Source organism: Symphodus melops, assembly GCF_947650265.1.
Source record: "Symphodus melops genome assembly, chromosome: 5".
Classification (NCBI taxonomy): domain Eukaryota; kingdom Metazoa; phylum Chordata; class Actinopteri; order Labriformes; family Labridae; genus Symphodus; species Symphodus melops.
The window spans coordinates 4,774,860-4,792,219 of record NC_136695.1 but is presented as its reverse complement, the minus strand read 5'-3'; the positions used below and the strand labels follow the sequence as shown (position 1 = coordinate 4,792,219).

The 17,360-nt window shown below is 41.9% G+C and overlaps 1 protein-coding gene across 7 annotated transcripts in view; it reads left to right on the top strand.

Annotated features, from left to right (window-relative positions):
* Positions 1 to 17,360, top strand: part of cdk14 (cyclin dependent kinase 14) — a 185,014-nt gene that overhangs the window by 135,616 nt on the left and 32,038 nt on the right. For all 7 annotated transcript variants that reach the window (XM_079343514.1, XM_079343515.1, XM_079343516.1 and 4 more), the window contains one exon: positions 2,108 to 2,258. In XM_079343514.1, the coding sequence (XP_079199640.1) occupies positions 2,108 to 2,223 (116 nt within the window). In that variant the 3' untranslated portion in view covers positions 2,224 to 2,258. The remainder of the gene's footprint in view (positions 1 to 2,107; positions 2,259 to 17,360) is intronic.

Below are 17,360 nucleotides of genomic sequence, written 5' to 3'. Positions count from 1 at the left end.
TGTGACCTTTCTAATTTGATTTGACGGAGCGTTTGTGTGGGCAGTGAAAGAAGTGAGAGAAGCGACCTTAAGGAGGAAAACTTTGTACTCCAGCAAAAAGGAAAATGTTTCCATGGAGTGTGTTTTTTTTTTTTTGTCTGGATCTCCACAGCTCTCCCTGCCTTTATCTCTCACTTTGAGAAGAGGATCGGCTCACATGAGAAGGCAGCCACTTTCTCTCATTATAGTTTAGTGAGTAATATTGAATCCTGATTTAGTCGCAAAGAATATTAACATAAACATTTCGCCATTTAGTGTGTTCAACATCCAGGGCTTCACAGTCAATCTAGTAATACTTTGTGTGGGACATCTCGCTGTGTGTACAGTGACATCAGTAAATACGGCCCGATAACATTTCAAATATGTTAAAAATGAACAGGCTGAGAAACATGTGACGCTTTGTGAGCTTTGGACATCCAACAATACGAATAAGTAGATGTCATTACTCAAGGGTGTCACGTTGACTTTGTCAAAGCAACAACACACTTCTCTTTTTTAATGTAAGTCACTTAATATATAGTTTAAGACCCAGCATGAATTTACATGTATGAAATTATTCAATGCAGCCTGTTGGTTTTTCAATCTTTATTTGCATAGCATTGTTTTCTTTTACCAATTTTCTCTGAACACTCTTTAAGAAATAAAGTCGAGCAGACGCATGTTGAACAGCAGTTTGCTTTGACTGTGTTGTGTTTACAGAAAGAGACGAACAAACAGCAACAAGTAAATCCTTTTTTTAGCTACGATGGCGGTTTGTGCACGTACAGCAGGCGCAACAAACAAATGATAACAGACTTATCATTCAAACATGAACATTAACAACTGATGGTGGTTAAATGGGGACGACTGAGGTGTCAGTTACAGTTCTGAGATGCACATGAACAATTTAAATGAAGATAATAGACATAAGACAATAGTGCTGGATGCAGCAGTTTGAGTTGATCCACAGCAGCAGGCCGCCTGCAGCCACCAAAGGATCAAAATAAAAGTACAAATCTACAAAAAAAATATTTATTATATAAAGATATTGTGAAAATATGTGCATTTAAAAAAACAAATCTCAGCCACAACAAATGTGCATGGACTTGTATTAACAACAAGAATAAATAAATATAAGGCTCCAGAGAAACATAGAAGACAGAGGAGCTGAAGAACTCCCAGGAAGATGGATGCAGTGTGCGAGTTCTCCTCACAGTCTAATGGAAAGCAGCAGAGTTCGGAGCCAGCCCTATTTATCAAAAAGGAAAGATTTAAGCCTACTTTTCTGAGGAGAGAGGGAGTCCGCCTCCCCGACCCTCACATGAAGAGGATTCTAAAGAGAGAGAGGCCTCATGACTGAAGGCTCAATGCTGCTTTCAGAGACCTTAGGTACCACAAGCAGGAACAATTCTCAACCCAAACCCACCCCCCCACCCCAAGTGGGCTTTTCTTCTCTTTGTATGAGGTCACCTGTTTTTTAACGTTGCATTCAAACAATAAGCTCCGAGTCCCTGTGGAAAGACAATCAGGGGGAACCTGGATCATCTAGAAATGGCCCTATCTTTGTTTCAAGAGACACCAAACTGTTGTCTCCAAGTCTTTTTTTCATTTAGCACCACACCCCTCTGTTAGGGAGCAGCCTCTCCTTCTCTTACTGTAGGTCAATCATACATGAGTTTTAGTATCTTTAGACATGTAAACCAATTCATGCACATCAACATTCAGTCCTAGACACCCTTATAATGAAGTTACGTGAGCAATCACCTTACAAAGATCAGGTTTGAAAGTTTCATCAACTATGTGTACGTCCTTCTGAAGCGATCTTCTTGTTGGTTTGTTAAAATCTAAAACTTCCATGTAAAGAAAAACATAAGGAATGTTTGTACGTCAAATGTAGCAATTTAAATGGTTTTTTTTTAACATACTCTTCCCTATCAGGAAAAATATGTAAACCCCAAAAGCACTGCAAATAAATATTCAAATATTCTCGTTTAAATAACCGTCTCTATCTTTGACAACTTACTTGGAAATGTTCTCCTGCCTGTCAGCCTACATTCTCCTAATCCGCTTGCGTCTTCTCCCCCTGCAGTGTCTTCTATCTTCACCGTACCAAATGTCAAGCTGCAGACAGAGAGCGGGGACAGCATACAGGTGTGCGCGCGAAGGAACAGTCATGGGAAGGCATCCTCTGGCAGCAAACACTGACCTGAGGCAGCATCCTGCACATGATTGCCTGACAGGTACGTTCTCATTAGCATGCAGGAGGCAGATACAAACAGTCTGCTGCTGCAGCATCAGCAGAGGCAGGATACTCTCCAAACTCTCACGGGCATTAAATAAAGAATATAGAAGCTAACGTGAGCTGGAAGTTTAATGAGCGACGTTGGACGTTCGAGCGTGATTACTGCAGATCTCAAAACAAGGATGCTTTTTGGCTTCCCCTTTGAAAAACGACACTTCTCTCCGTATGAATCAAATGCTTTCAGTCTGATGTGAGGTTGTGAATGTGCAGCTTTATCTACAGTTGAGAAAAAAAAAAATACTCTTTTAATTCGACTTTCAGATCAGATGTGAGCATTGTGTTGAAGTGATTCACAGTGTCAGTAAAGCAGGCTTCCCTTTCTTGCAGCGCTAGCAACATGCTAAAATGATGTTTTAGGTTTTTGCTTTGACCATTGACTTAGAGAGACAGAATTGAGGTCGTCCCTTTCCACTGACCACAGCGCACATTGAACTCACCATCAGAGATCCCACAGGTCGAACTCGTTAGGGAAAGGATGTCCTGATGTCTGCCAACACAGCTGATACTGATATTGACTCGATGCATCGGTGCATCCCAAGTATCTCAATTATGTTTGACAAATGTCAAAACTTTTAACATGGAGGAGGTGGGGTTTATGACCTATACTGCAGGCCGTCAGCAGGGGGAACTCTCAGTCTTTTGGCTTTACTCCCAGAAGACGGTTGCTCTGTCCATCTTAATACAGTCCCAGGGGTCAATCATCAAATGATTTGTTAAAGACGGCAGTGATTTCTTGTCATACTCGAGTTTCCAAAATCTCTTTGATTTCCTCTCTTTCAATGTACAAATAAATAACACTCGCACAATAAGGACTGAATATTTCAAATCTGATGAAAGTGTTTCTGCAGAAAGTCTTTATTTTGTCAAACAAGCCAACAGAGTCAGATCAGTTGATCAAGCAGACACACGGACGACTCGGCCGAACACTGATCTGCATCCCACCAACCAGCAAAGTCTTTCTTTTGACACTGACGCCATGAGATCTGTTCTGTCTGCATTGAAGCAGAGAATGCAGTAATAGATGGAGGAATGGCTTTGAGTGGCCGAGGAGGGTGTCCCATTCTATTGAGACGGGGGGGTCTCATTCACTCCTCAGATAAAGCTGCTCTATTTGCATGCAATAAGAGGTGCAGAGGCCAGGCATGGGGATAATGGTCTGACTAATGATGGACTCTGGATTGTGAGGGCCAAAACAGGGGCCACAAAACAGCGCTGTGGACCAGATTAGATCTATAATTACTGACAGGTGCAAAGAGACACCAGACGCATCAACTCTGCAACTTTCTGAGAAAATCTTCAGAATTTAATCTATTTATGTTTCTTCTATAAAAATCGGTATGCCTCTAAATGGAGGCTGTGTATTTGCTGTGCCAGTGAATATGTTGAAGTGTGTGTATCCTGATCTGGAGACTTGTTTCTTTGTGTGTGTGTGTGTGTGTGTGTGTGTGTGTGTGTGTGTGTGTGTGTGTGTGTGTGTGTGTGTGTTTGCGCGCGTGCGTGCGTGCGTGTGTGTGTGTGTGTGTGTGTGTGTGTGGAGGGTGGAAGTCACCCCACTGAGAGAGCTGTGTCCTCTCAGCTGCTGCATTTACATTGAAATGAGCCTCTTTGTCCGGCGTCGTCCTAAAGCCTGACAGGCTGTGAGAGCTGCGCTGATAGCAGCCTAATCCCCGTGCACACATTCACATTAATACACTGACAAATTACACCAACACTTGCACACAGACACTCATACATTCCCACAAACATAACTCATGCACATTATTTGAACTGGCTTTCCAAAGTATTTAAAGTCTTAATGAGTTAGGAAATCTAAATCGACAAAGTGTAAAGTATATGCAACAAACTGCTGCATTTGATTAAGTGACATCATGGGAAGCACGCAGAGTCAGTAACAAAGAGGGAAGTGTAAAATGTAAAGTTTCTACATATTAGCCTCATGTATATCACATCCTTTGGAAGAAGTGAAACAGGTGCTTTTGTACTTTAAGCACTGTCGGTAAGAAACTTCCCCTCGGTGCAGGACCTTCATATCAGAGACTGTAGACCACGTCCTCCAGCACCAGGTGCTTTTGGGAACCTCCTTTGTGTTTTGAAAACCAAAATAAAGCACGGTCAAAGTTCTAACACAAGTTTTTTTTTTCCTTAAAAGTAACACATTTATGAAGATTTATTTTGCTTTTCCAAGCAAAACGAAACCAGAAGCATCATCAGCCGTTATTATTGCTGCCATGCATACCTGACTCTAATTAAGCCTTTTTCTAAAACCATCAAGCATACACAGATGTTTTAGTTCTCCTTTGTTGTGAGCTTCAGGCATAGCTCACTCAATGTTTTATATGTACCGTAATCTGTATAATAGTCTTACATAACATTGACTTTAGTATGTTATTAGATACGTGCTTTTACTAATACCTGTTTAACTTTACACACTGTTATGTCTTTTCAGTGCTGCTCCACGTCTGTCCCACATCTTGTACTTTTTATTTTTAACCAAATGCTGATTCTTGTTTTCACTTGAGAGCTGTCATTTTATTTCTGTTGGTAGCCTGAATTAGTTTTGATTATCCAGGGAGCCTTTTGTAAGATCTGCCCAGGGACAGCAGATGAAAAGTAGCCTTTTGGCTAACTCTTGCATATTCAAGTAAATGATTTATTTATTTAATTTTAATATGCATTGTCCCTGGGAAATAAAATGAAATTAAAAAATAAGATACGTTTTCTCCAGGTTTACTATAAGGCTGCAAAAGCAGCTCAATCGTTCACATAAGAGTATAAATAACAGGCATGTTTGTCACTGTGCAGTGGGAGGACATGTACAGATGTTGATAATTGCAATAATTGATTTTGCTCTATTGGCTCCAAAACTTCCTTCCATTGTTCTCCGCGCTGCTTTGTTGATGTCACATCGCCTCAGCCTCTACACTTCCCTCATGCTGTTCATGTGCAGAGTGCATCTTGTGGTTTGTTTAGACATGCAAAGCCGCCCGTCTAAACAGGTGCAGTAGACATATGGGACAGTGCGCATACATCTGGCCTTACATTCAAAAATGTATCTAAATGAATTTGTATCTAAAGCACTGTTTTTTGTGCTTTAGTAGAATCAGAGGTGAGGCGACGAGGAGGGAAACAGGAGAAGGGCAGAGGAAAGGAGGGAGGGGAGGGGGGGAATAAAGAAGAGATGGAAGCAGAGGCTTGCGGGAGCAGGGCCGGGTTTCTTTTTGTCAAGGCAGTGTTGTATTATTTATAGGAGGTGGTGGTGGAGGCAGGCCGCTTCAGACGGAGCTCAGCAAAGAAGGCGAGCAGCCCCTTTCTCTTTTGTGGGTCTATTCCCAGTGGGCAGGCTTTGTGCTGGCTGGATGGCTGCCTTTGAGGAAACCCGGGCAGCTATTGAGCTGAGAGTGAAGGCCGGGACTGACTCGACTGCACTGAGACACAGCAACACTACAGCACTACAATGTCTGTCACTGCTGCGGCCAGAGAGGAAAAGAAAAGGACAGAGAGAGAGTGACAGAGGATGGGGGGGGAATAGTGGGAGTTTTTGATTTTGGACAAAAAAAAAAGATCTTTTTTTTTTTTTTTTTTTTTGGTGAGAAAAAAGAGGCAGAAAGAGATGGATTGAAAAAATGGAAGTCGGGGTGGAAAGAAGAAGAAAGGGGGAGAGGGGGAAAAAAAGGCAGGTCTCCTTTACAGTACTGCACCACATTGATCTATGTTTATTCATGATTCTGCATTATTCACAAGATTAGCTGATGCAACCCTGTGCCGAGGGGAGGCAATGGCTCCCCCCATCAATCCACTCAGTGACCACACAGTTCAACTGTGAGTCCCAACAACAAGTGGGAGACAGCTGCCCCGTCTCTGAGCTTCAACACACTTCACTGGTACTCCAGGCGAGAGAGAGAGAGAGAGAGAGAGCGGAGGACTGGACGCAGCATGCTCACAGTCAGAATACATAACAAAGCATAAAACATTGATTCAATCAGGGAGCAAAAAGCAACATGAAAGAGATAAATCAACAGCTCTGTGCCTCAATCCAAACAAGAATTTAGTTGGTTTTGATTTTGAGAGCAAATCTTTGGAGGCATTTAAAGTAGAGTTACAGATCTATGCTGAGATATAGTCCTCCCTCGTGTCCCAACTAATTCTGCAATTAAAATTATCTGCAAGTCTTTGTATTAGTATTCTTGTTTCATGTAAATTCCATTTTTCATGGAATATCTTAAAATGCTGCATCAATTTCAAATGTGTAAAAACTCAATTAAAAACATATAAAGTTTTCCTCAAACTATTACTGTTTTTTTATTATTATTTATTGTAAATTTTGAATTTGATCAGGATGATGGTCACAATGATCTCGGGTCAGATCTCAGCTAAGCTCTGCTGCTTGTGTTTTCTGTGTTTTATTCTTGTGATACAATTCAAAGACGTCTTCACCAACATAACGTGACGACGATAAATATGAACGCCCTTTCTTCCCCCGGTATATAAAGTAAAGGAGCTAGCTGATTAAAAAGGGTTACTTAAACAACAATCTCCCAAAGCTGCCATTCATATTTAATATTAAAATATACTCTCTTCTACAAGTCTACAACTTGTTTAACAGACGCTTTTATTCAAAGCCACATACATCAACACGAGCAAGGATCTAAATAGACCTGTGAGTCTTTTAGATCGTCTTTAAAAACAACATCGGCAGCTTAATCAGCATCTAAATCATCCCATTAAAGGTGCAGAGAGCTCCGGCTCACTCCCAGGCTTACTGTAGACGAAGGAACGCTTGTAAACAAGAATGACTCGACAACATACCCAAGCTTTCCATAACGCCGTGCCTTTCTCACGTTTGCGCTCCTGAACATTTCTAAAACGTCACTAAAAAATAGACAGAGTCTGACGCTATGATGACAATTTTGGGAGAAAAAAAAAATGCATCTGTTTTATTACACACAGATCACACAGATTGCATGCCTGTTGTGGGATCTTAATGTCATCAAACATTTCCATTTTTTCTAAATGTTACCTGCTTTAAATCCCCCCCCCCTTCCAATTGAATTGCTGCGTTCACAAAAGGCATCAACTTGACTCATTTTTTAGGGGACATGCAGGAAAACCAGGGTAACGTTGGGAGGAAAAATGCTCCTGTTTCTTCTGCATTTCATGTTTAAATCAATGCAGCGCTGCGGTAAAAAATGATAGACTGTACTCTCAACAGTAATCTGGTGATTTATAAAAATAGTGACCGTACAACATAGTCAAACCTTGTAAGATCATAAAGTCTGTGACTCTGTTGACTAGGTGTGTAGTCAGTCAATGCACACATATCAGTTAATTTCCTTTACACTAATTTTAGCCAGTCCAAATGTATTTTTGTGAAGCATTTCTCCGCTGGTGTCATGTGCTGTGGTGCTATTCTCTGTGCTGCTGCTGGTCTCATGGCCAGGCTTCACACAAAGCTGCAGCCTTTCTACACTGTGTCTGTGCAGTCAGCCATCACAGGTCGGTGACGGGACACTCCGGCCCTGAAGCATCACTGTGTCACTTTGAAGATAACAGCTGCAGGCAAAGCTACACTGTAGTATCTGCGATGTAGCCATGCCAGCTATTTATCTACACACACACGCGCACACACACACACACACACACTCACACACACACACACACACACTCTTGCCTACGGTACCATTCTAGTGGCCGTGCTATATTTTTTGCAGGGATAAAATGCAGAGAACCTTCATGGCTGTGCAGGCATTTCTCTTGAAAGTAAAAGCACTATTTGTTCCCTGGTGCGTTTCTGCCATAATGTCTTTCTACTAAAGCCATCAGTGTCCAAAACTTACAAAGTCAGCAGCACAGAAAAGAATATTTTGGGCTCTGTAACAGGAAGAAATAGATTTGTGCAGTCCATAAAAGCGACCTGTCAGAAAGTTTTTCTAGGTAGAGGACAAAGTGATTTAAAGTGTATCCCCGCTGTGAGCCGGGGAGGGGGGGGGGATAGGAGGTGGGGGAAGGAAGGATAACCGGAGGCGTAGCCTTGAGAAATGGAGAGCCTTCAGTCAAATCAGCCAGTTTTACTCTCCCACTACCTCTTCTAACTTAACGGCTTCAGTGGCTGCCAGATATGTGGGCTTTCATTTCATCTTCTCCTCGTGGAAAAGCAGAGTGAAGGATGTGTTCCAATGTATGCAGACATCTACATCAGGCTTTTCTGAACATCATGTTTGAACCGCAGCCTCTTATGATTAAGTGTGAATGTGAACATATAGGAGAAGCAGTTAAGTGTTATATTTTTCATATGAAGAGATGTCTGAGGAGCTTCTGCCTCTTTCAATATTTTCTCTCCTCATCGGCTGCAAAGCGTTTGGATTCAAACGTGTTGCAATGCTCCGCTTTTCATCTGAGCTTCTGATCATTTGCTCCTTCCTCTTTTCTGAAATCATCATTCGCCGTGTTGGACATTTGCCAAAGTCAACCATACTCTTCAGTCTTGTTATTTGAAGATGACATGCAAACTAATCTTACAGCATTTTGTTAAATGGTCACAAAAGCCCAGTACATAGATTTGTGTTCATAGTCAGGCATTTCCCTTCAATGACATGGGTCAGCTGGGCCTTCCATTCAGTGTAATCTAACTTTTCATGCCGTAAAAGCCCTTTATATTATTAAGCCATTTTGCTTCACAGAAGAACTGCAACCACTTTTTTTGTTTTTCTTTTAAACACAGTAAAATTCATCAATGGATTTGGGTTTTTCCATTGAAATATTTTTCTTATTTTAGTGGAAAAAAGAAATGTTTTCAAGTCATAGCCTCACTTTAGTTTCTAATTATCTTCAAGTCCATTTTAGGTCAAGTTTCTGTTTTTAAATTAGTTAACACACAGATTGGTTTTCCAATGTTTCCCAGCCTGCATTAGTAATATTAGTACTATAAATCCAAGTTTCCAGCAGAGGAACTTTCCCCAGAGGCTACGAACCTTTGGAGAAACTTGTTGTGATTCCACTGCATGGACCAGGAGTTAAATGACCTTCCATTGTATTAAAATATACTTACTTGTTAGGAAGTTTGTTCCAATTGAACAGGAGCTTATGGGTAGGGACTACAGAGCTGAACATTTCTGAATGAGTGAGGACTACAACAATGTACATCAGAAAACTGTTTCCAACAATCTGCAACCATCAACTGAAACCTTTAGATAGATAGATAGATAGATAGATAGATAGATAGATAGATAGATAGATAGATAGATAGATAGATAGATAGATAGATAGATAGATAGATAGATAGATAGATACTTTATTGATCCCGAGGGAAATTCAAGTTTATGCATCATATAATCAATCCTTACCTACTTTTTAAAAGCCTGTGTTTGGGTTAATAAGCAATCGTATCTAAAAGAACCTGGATTTTCAGTCATATTTTCAACCAATAGCATGAAAAAAAGCAAATGTGGTATGTTTGAGTAATGTGATCCGCCTGTGAGAATCATTAATATGACATATTTACATCCTGCTGCGTGGGTGGAACCTTGTAGGAAGTCAAACATGCACTCAGCACCAAAACGTTGGCCAATTCGGGAGCGAGCAGTCAGTACTTCATGTACAGGCAACATTCAAGCTGCCTCCATTACTTTCTCCATCCAGTCTTCGTCTTCTCATTTTCAGAAGGAAGTATCCCAAAACCTTTCTTCTAACCTGCCATCCATCATTTTTATCTGCTCTACAGTCCTGTTTCATGTTGATGTTGAGAAGGGTCAGGACTCTGGTTGTTGGTGAATGCAGTATGTTAGTATGTGATTCCCACGCTGTGTGGGTTGGGCTCATGATGTCTTATCTGTGCGTGTGTGTGTGTGTGTGTGTGTGTGTGTGTAGTGGCTATCAGACATTTAGTGTTAAAACACCCTAAAATCTTCCCCTTTATTTTCTCGATCTCACTCGTTTCTTTAAAAGTGTCTCCTTTGATTTGGAGTTCCTGGTACCTTAAATGGTGATGTAACTTTGATGTGTAAAGGCTGCCGTCTAATGACGAAAAACAATGAAGTGATGGTCAAAGTGGAGGTGGTGAATCTGGTGAATTGATGTCTGAGTTGAGATAACGTTGGTAATTTTTAAAGGTATTGATCTTTGAAGTCGCTCTTATAATTTGTCTTACACAACGAGTGTTTGTTAACATCTGCATCAGGATGATTGGATTGGATGTGATGACGCTTGATCTATCAGATGGCCGGGGGGAGGTTGTGGTCACTTCCCACTGTGTTCAAACTTTTGCGAGTTGTTGTGAAGTTCCAGGATGAGAAGCAAAGAGGGGAGCTGGGAGGACAAAACTGGGGTGGTGAGAAAGGATGAGAAGCCAGACAAAGGAGGAGGAATGAAGACAAAACAGAAAGTAGACGCAGCAACAACAACAACAAAAAAAAAAAAGGAGGAGAACACAAGCACGGAGGAGGATGGAATCCTCCAGGAGGTGCCCAAATTGATTTCATGTATAATTTGTTGATCAGTGGAGGCAGCAGATGCCATCAGGCTGACATGTAGGAGGGGATCTGACTCCCATTATCATAAGCTCCCCTCGACTCACAATGAGTCACTCGCCCCCCCCCCCCCTCCCCCCTTCACAACAAGTTTGTCACGGTACTATTAAGCAGATTATTGATTTATTTCTGATATACCTGCTGGTGTTTCTTGATTCACGAAGCCAGTCTGATACACAGACAGAAGATTCACTCTCTACACTGCTTTGTTTTTTTGCTCTGGGTGGAAATAAAGATGTAATCAGTTTCCACCCATCTGAGGACGCTAAAACACAATCTGATCAAATGAAACCAAACTATGTTATAGCAGTTTAAGTGAGCGCATTTCCAACAGCTATAAAGCAATCTAAACAATGGAGGATGTTTTCGAGACAAAGTCCTGCACATTCATCTCACTCCATTTTTTTTTTCCCTTTCTTCTCTCGTCCTCTTTCCCTCCACCATATGGCTCTCCCTAATGAGCATTGCACATGTACCTCCTTCCTTTTTTGCTCCTCCAAAAAGAAAAGAAAAACCCGGTTCCTTCTTATGTGGTGCAGCCAACAGCTCCTCTCCAGCAGCAGATCTGGAGCTGCTCGCCTCAGCTGAGTGAATTAGTGTCAAATAAGTATGCTAATGAGTTTAACTTTGTCAGTCTGCCGGGATAATGAGTTGAGCTGAGATAAATATGAGCAGAGACGCTCTAAATTGATATGCATGTACTGTTTGTATGTTGCTTCTCCCCCCCGGCATGACGTGCACTGTGGCTACTTTTTTTTTGTCCGTTTTTGGTTTCATTTGATTTTTTCTGATCTCAGTCTAAACAGAGCAACATTACTTTAAAGAGTGTACCTGGAAGGGAAACTCTTGGGGAACTGGAGAAAGCTTCATCGATATGTGTGACCCACTTTGTCTGTTTTTTTTTGTTTTTTTTCTTGGCAACTTTGCTTGAGCCAAATGATCTCAAAGTAGTGTTCCAGCCAATAGATAGCCTTTCAAGACTTTAACAGAAAGTTGTTCTTGTTATAAAATCGTCGATAATTGCTGACATAGTAACATCGCACAGCAGTGCGGTGTTGCGGCTAGTGTTTGCCTCGGTCTTGTGGATGATTCAGGGTTTTGATTAATGCAAAGAAAATATACAACCCAGTAGAATGTATGAAGGAAAAGGTTCTGATACCAAACTTCATCACCCCCGTTTCCACCCGGCCGTCTCGGTACGGCACATATTTTGTGGCGTTTCCGTAGACTAAACACACGGCTGCACACAGTCTTCTCTAAATCAAAACTTGATTGTGTTTTTGTAACAAAGAGCCACATGCTAATGTACAGTTACTCACTCAGAGGTGTGTTCATTGTCCTGATAGCAAGCATCCGTAGCACAAAATACTATAAGGGTATTTCTCCTCTCCTTTGGTTTCTCCTCATACCTCTTTGCAGATTCTGACCTATGCATGTTAAAGTAGTGTTTCCTGATGAGAAAGCTCATCCTGCTTTCCGTTAACAGTCCCATTTATTCAGGCAGGCTTCAGGTATAAGATGATTTAACTAGCAATGCTAAACCATAACAGATATTCTCTGGCAGCTCGAGGTCCGTAGTGTTGTCCTGCCAGCGTTTTCTCTTTCATATTTTTCAGAGTAAGAGGGAAAAGACTGGTGGTGCAAACACACTCTGATGTTGGAGAGTGAGCGTGTGTAGCTCTGCATTCACTCTGTGCAGTTGTGCCAACTCAAATTTAAACAAGCCAGAAATTGATCTGGTCTGATTTGGCCGTGATCGACCCTCACGCAACTCTGAGCGATGGAGGGGAAATATTCAACTTCAACACCAGTTTGGGCAACCTCAGTTTGCACAGTGTGTATCATAAATCCTCCGTTTGTCTTTGTGTTGTTATAAAAAAAGGGAGCAGGGGACAGAAGCTCCTCACTTCATCAGTGAAGGTAAACGGCTAACATTATTTCTGAAGCAGCTGCTGCATAATAAACGGGTTAAAATCCACAGCTTCTCTTCAGATAAATGCAGAAATATATAATGTCGTTTGTTTTTAGTTCAACCTTTTTGTCAGACTCTCTTATTGGACACAGCATGAGTTTGTAAAGTGTCATTTGTTTTGAGCAGTGATTCAGACAGAGGTTATCTGATAGTATCAGCCTCCTGTAATAATTGACTCCTCTAGATCATAATAATAATCATCTCACGAGTAACTGAAGCAACATGGCTTCACATCAGTTTAGCTGCACTGTCATTGATAACACTTTATTTTAATAATTCAGTATTCACCTTGGGGGGGAAATGGTTAAGATGTCTCTCCTTTGTAGTTCTGAACCTCGTCTCACTGCGACTTCTTTTAAGCTACATTAAGAAATATTTGTTTTCCAATGTTTCAGAGGGACACAAACTTCTTTAAGAAAAGATTTAGGAACATTTCAAACCTGACTTTTGAACACATCTCTGGCGTTTTCCAACGAACTCAAGGTCAGCTGTTAGCTGAGGTCTAACTCTTCGGGGCTACGGGGAATTTGACCAATATATAAAATAGAATTTAAAATGGAAGTATTGTGGATGCGGCCTCAGATTTTGTCCTCAAGTCGTTTTCAGTTCAATCTACAGTATTTATTCTAACTTTAAGAACAAACTTAGATTTCCCCGAGGATCTGATGTCCAGTCATTAAAGTATGCAAGTCTAATTGTGTCAGAGTTTGGATCTTCAACCCATGGTCAAAATGTTCTTTTCCCACATTGCTTAAATGATAGTAATAATAAAAACAAAACACTGAAAGTAGTGAACACTTTGGTCGGACATGACACAGCTTTAGTAAAAAAGCGCTGAGTCACTCTTCAGCGTCTCACTGAGCGTGTTGGCTGCAGAGTGAGGGTCCCGTGATTGTACCACACCAGCTCTGTTTTCTCAGCGTTCATCAGGCAGGAAGTCAGCAGGAGACTGACTCGATCAGAATTGGACATGAGTCACAAATTATACACTCGCCGGGGAGTCTGCATGTTAACAGCACACTGTAGCCCTGTATGGAGAGGCCTGGAAACACTGGGCCCAGTATACATGAGCCCACACTGCAGGGAAGAGCGCTGAGAGAAATGAATGTCAGTGCATGAAAGGCTGGAGTGTTTAAAGAGAAGCAAAGGGGGAACGCTTCCCCGCCATTCCAACTGTTTAGAGAAACTGCGAAGAAATATGATGATTATTAAGACTCTTTTTGAAGACGTGTTGGATTGACCTGCCCCTGCAGAGAGATAAGTGTACTTACCCTGCTGGCAGGAGACGTACGCCTTCGCTTTCTCACTTTTTATTAATACTAAAACCTTTTTCTTCCATCGGGGCGATGTGCCTCTCGGCAGTTCAAAATGTTCTTAGGTTATAGGCAAATGTCCAAAACTTTACAAGTATCATTTTTTATTATTTATTTATTTTTTTTTACGTTGAACTCATCTTCATGCAAATGCATTTTACAAGTCATGATGAGGTTCTGCATAACTTGTTACACAGCGCGACAGCCGCCAGGTGCTGCGAGCTCCACTAACAGACCCTGAACATCTGTCCTGTTATTGGTCCATGTGTGTGGCCACAGCCTTAACCAGCTCCACGGGAGGTGCTGGAAAATCTATATTTTATTCAAATGAGCCTGACACACTGCAGCGTCTGTTACCTTTTTACAGACATCTACGCTGTATGCATATTATGTACAGTCAAGTAAACTGATATGTTCCTGACAGGACGAGATGGATGATGGTCTTTTGCTGTTGTTTTTCTTTTTACTTGTTTTGTTTTTTGATGTATGAAGAAAAGTTTCTGAAATATTATATTTGAATACTGAACTCAAACCCCCACTAAATAAATTAAACATCTGGGTTTTTTTTAACACCCATAACAGCACCTGTCAGCCAACTGTCCGATTGGATTCTTGTTTGTTTCAAATTGTACCTGATTTTTTTTTATTTTTTTTTTAATACACATTTCAAAACACTACCAGGGCTCACTCGGATCTATGAATCCAGATGTTGCCTTTGTTTTTAAATCATATTTAGCTGTGGAATTCTTTTAATTTCATGTTCCCAAAGAAATGGTATGAAACAAACAAAAAAATACAAAAACATAAATAATGCAACATTAAGCACTGACCTTCACTTACCCTTTCAGGATAACCTGCCTTTACACATCTCACCAGAGACCCTCCATGCCCCCACCCTACCATCCACCCTACTAGCATGGCGCCTAACTATCTGAACGTGAAGCAGCCTGACAGTGCACAGCTTTATCGTCGCCGTGCAGGGCTGTGGCACTGGCTGGTACAACACACGTCTGGGGCTGGCTGGCTCCACTGCAGCAACTCATTTCTCTCTCCAAAATCTCCCTCAGCTCTTCCCCCTCCATCCCTCCTCCACCCCCCTACATCTCGCTGCTGTCCCAAAAAGCCTTCCAGGAGCTATTTTCTGAACTCTTCCATAAACATGAACACTGAGTATTGTTGATTACTGATGCACCATACTACCGCATTTTGTCGAGACTTCATTTGATTGTATTAACCCTGATGCCATTTCATTGAAGAACATGTGTGCACTCTTGCAGAAGAGCCTAACCATTAACCGCGTAACAAAGAATTTCCCTGTTTGTTTGTTTTTTGTTTTGTTTTTTTATTTCATCTTCCTTCATTAATTCACACAAAACGTGTGAATTCAAAACTGAAAGATTTCCATGTCAGTTAATGATGGGACTGGAAAAAGAACACCAGTGTCTTCAATCATGGTGTTCCTTTCGTCTGTTGTCGGCGTGTCATCCCTGCATTTGTTTTATCAAAGCATTTTCCAAAGTGTCCTATTTTATGCGTCTCTTCGCTCGGGGGTGGGGCATAAATGTAACCGACAAGGAAAGAAAATCAATTAACTAATCAGGACAGACAGCTGGATCAGTTATTGGCTCGTCCTGAAACTTGTGAAAAATGACCGTGGAGCAGGAAGATGAAGAGTTACAGTCTACTGCAAAAATTAGAAACATCCAGTGCATGCATTTTTTTTGTCAGCTCATGCTGTGCTGCGACTCGCTCAGATTCAGCCCTGTGGCGCTGTTGTTAATGGTGTTAATGGGCAGCGTCCATGTTTCTAATAGTATGGAAAGTATGGGCTTTGATTTTATTGATTTCCATGTTAGGATAACTGAGTGTTAGAGCACATGCTGTAGCGTCAGAAACACAAACATATTAAACTTGTCACATGTTTGCGTTCCTGATCTGAAAAAGAACGTGGTTCTTTATTTGTACTGCAGCTTTCACTTCAGCAGTCCTCTCGGTAAACTGCATCCCGTCTGGGTTCAGTGGACTCTGTGGGGCCAGAGGTTTCCTGGCAGAGCCTCCCTCTGCCGATCCTCTGTAGTCTAAATACAAGCCGGTACCTCCCTGCAGCCTCTCTCTCCGGGTCTTCCCATGCCCCAGCCCGTCTGCCCTGTAATGGGTTCACTCTCCCATACAATCCTTTCACTCCTCAATGCTCTGAATATCCCTTTTGCTGCCTTTCTCTCTGACCAGCAGCCCCCTCCTCCTCCCTCTAACCCCCTCGCCCTTCCTCCACCCCCCTCTCTATCCCTTTAGGAGTGTGTCCATGAGTTTTGAAAGAAGGGGGCTGATGTTTTTCTCAGCGGCTGCTCTTGTCTGATGCAGAGAGGCCATTTCTCTCCCACGGGGAGCATTTTATGTCGGACTTTGTCTCCCCGAGTTTCACACTGAGCCCTTTGCCCTCGTAATAGAGGCTGAATCGAGATCTAAAGTTCTACCTGCTTTTCTGCTCCGAGTGTGAGCGCGTTTGAAACGGCGACATGTGTAAACTTTGCACGACATACTTCTGGTTATGTCAGTTCTGACAAATTCAACACAGAGCGAGCTATCAGGCATTTGATGCACCCTGCTCAATCAGACACACCGAAACCACCGCTGCTTATTTACACACCACCGCTTGTTTTTCCCCCTGTGGGCAAAACTATAAAACATTTTGTATATTTATAATGTTGTGCAGCACCCTTTCTTCTCTGCCATTCCTTAGCGTAATGTATGCATGTGACTGGGTAAGATGGTTTAACTCAGCGTGGTGAGCAACAGAAAAGAGACGATGGATTGCAAGGAAGCTGTTGCATTATTCATCATGTTGGATAAGGTTTAATTAAAAGTGCTGCTCGGCATTGTGAGAGGAATGAATGTGTGTTTTGCCTCGCCTGTCGCTGCCTCATTCATGTTCGCCATGCTCGACTTATCAAAGCAGCCCCGTTGGCCCCTCCCCTTTGCCGGCGTAAGTTAGCATAATGCCGCAGCCGAAAAAACCTTGTGATTAGTGGGAGAGAACGAGCGGCACAGTGCTTCAATGCAGCAACTGCTGGCACTCACAAGGCTCGGCAAAGAATTCCAGTGGCACAAAACAGGGAAGAAGGAAGCAGGAAATGTTCCCGTGTTGATGCAGAGTTTCTGTCTGACGCTGTGAGTCCAGCGTTGAGTGTTTTGGGGATTGCATACGGACGGTGTCAAAATGTTTCTTTTTGAAA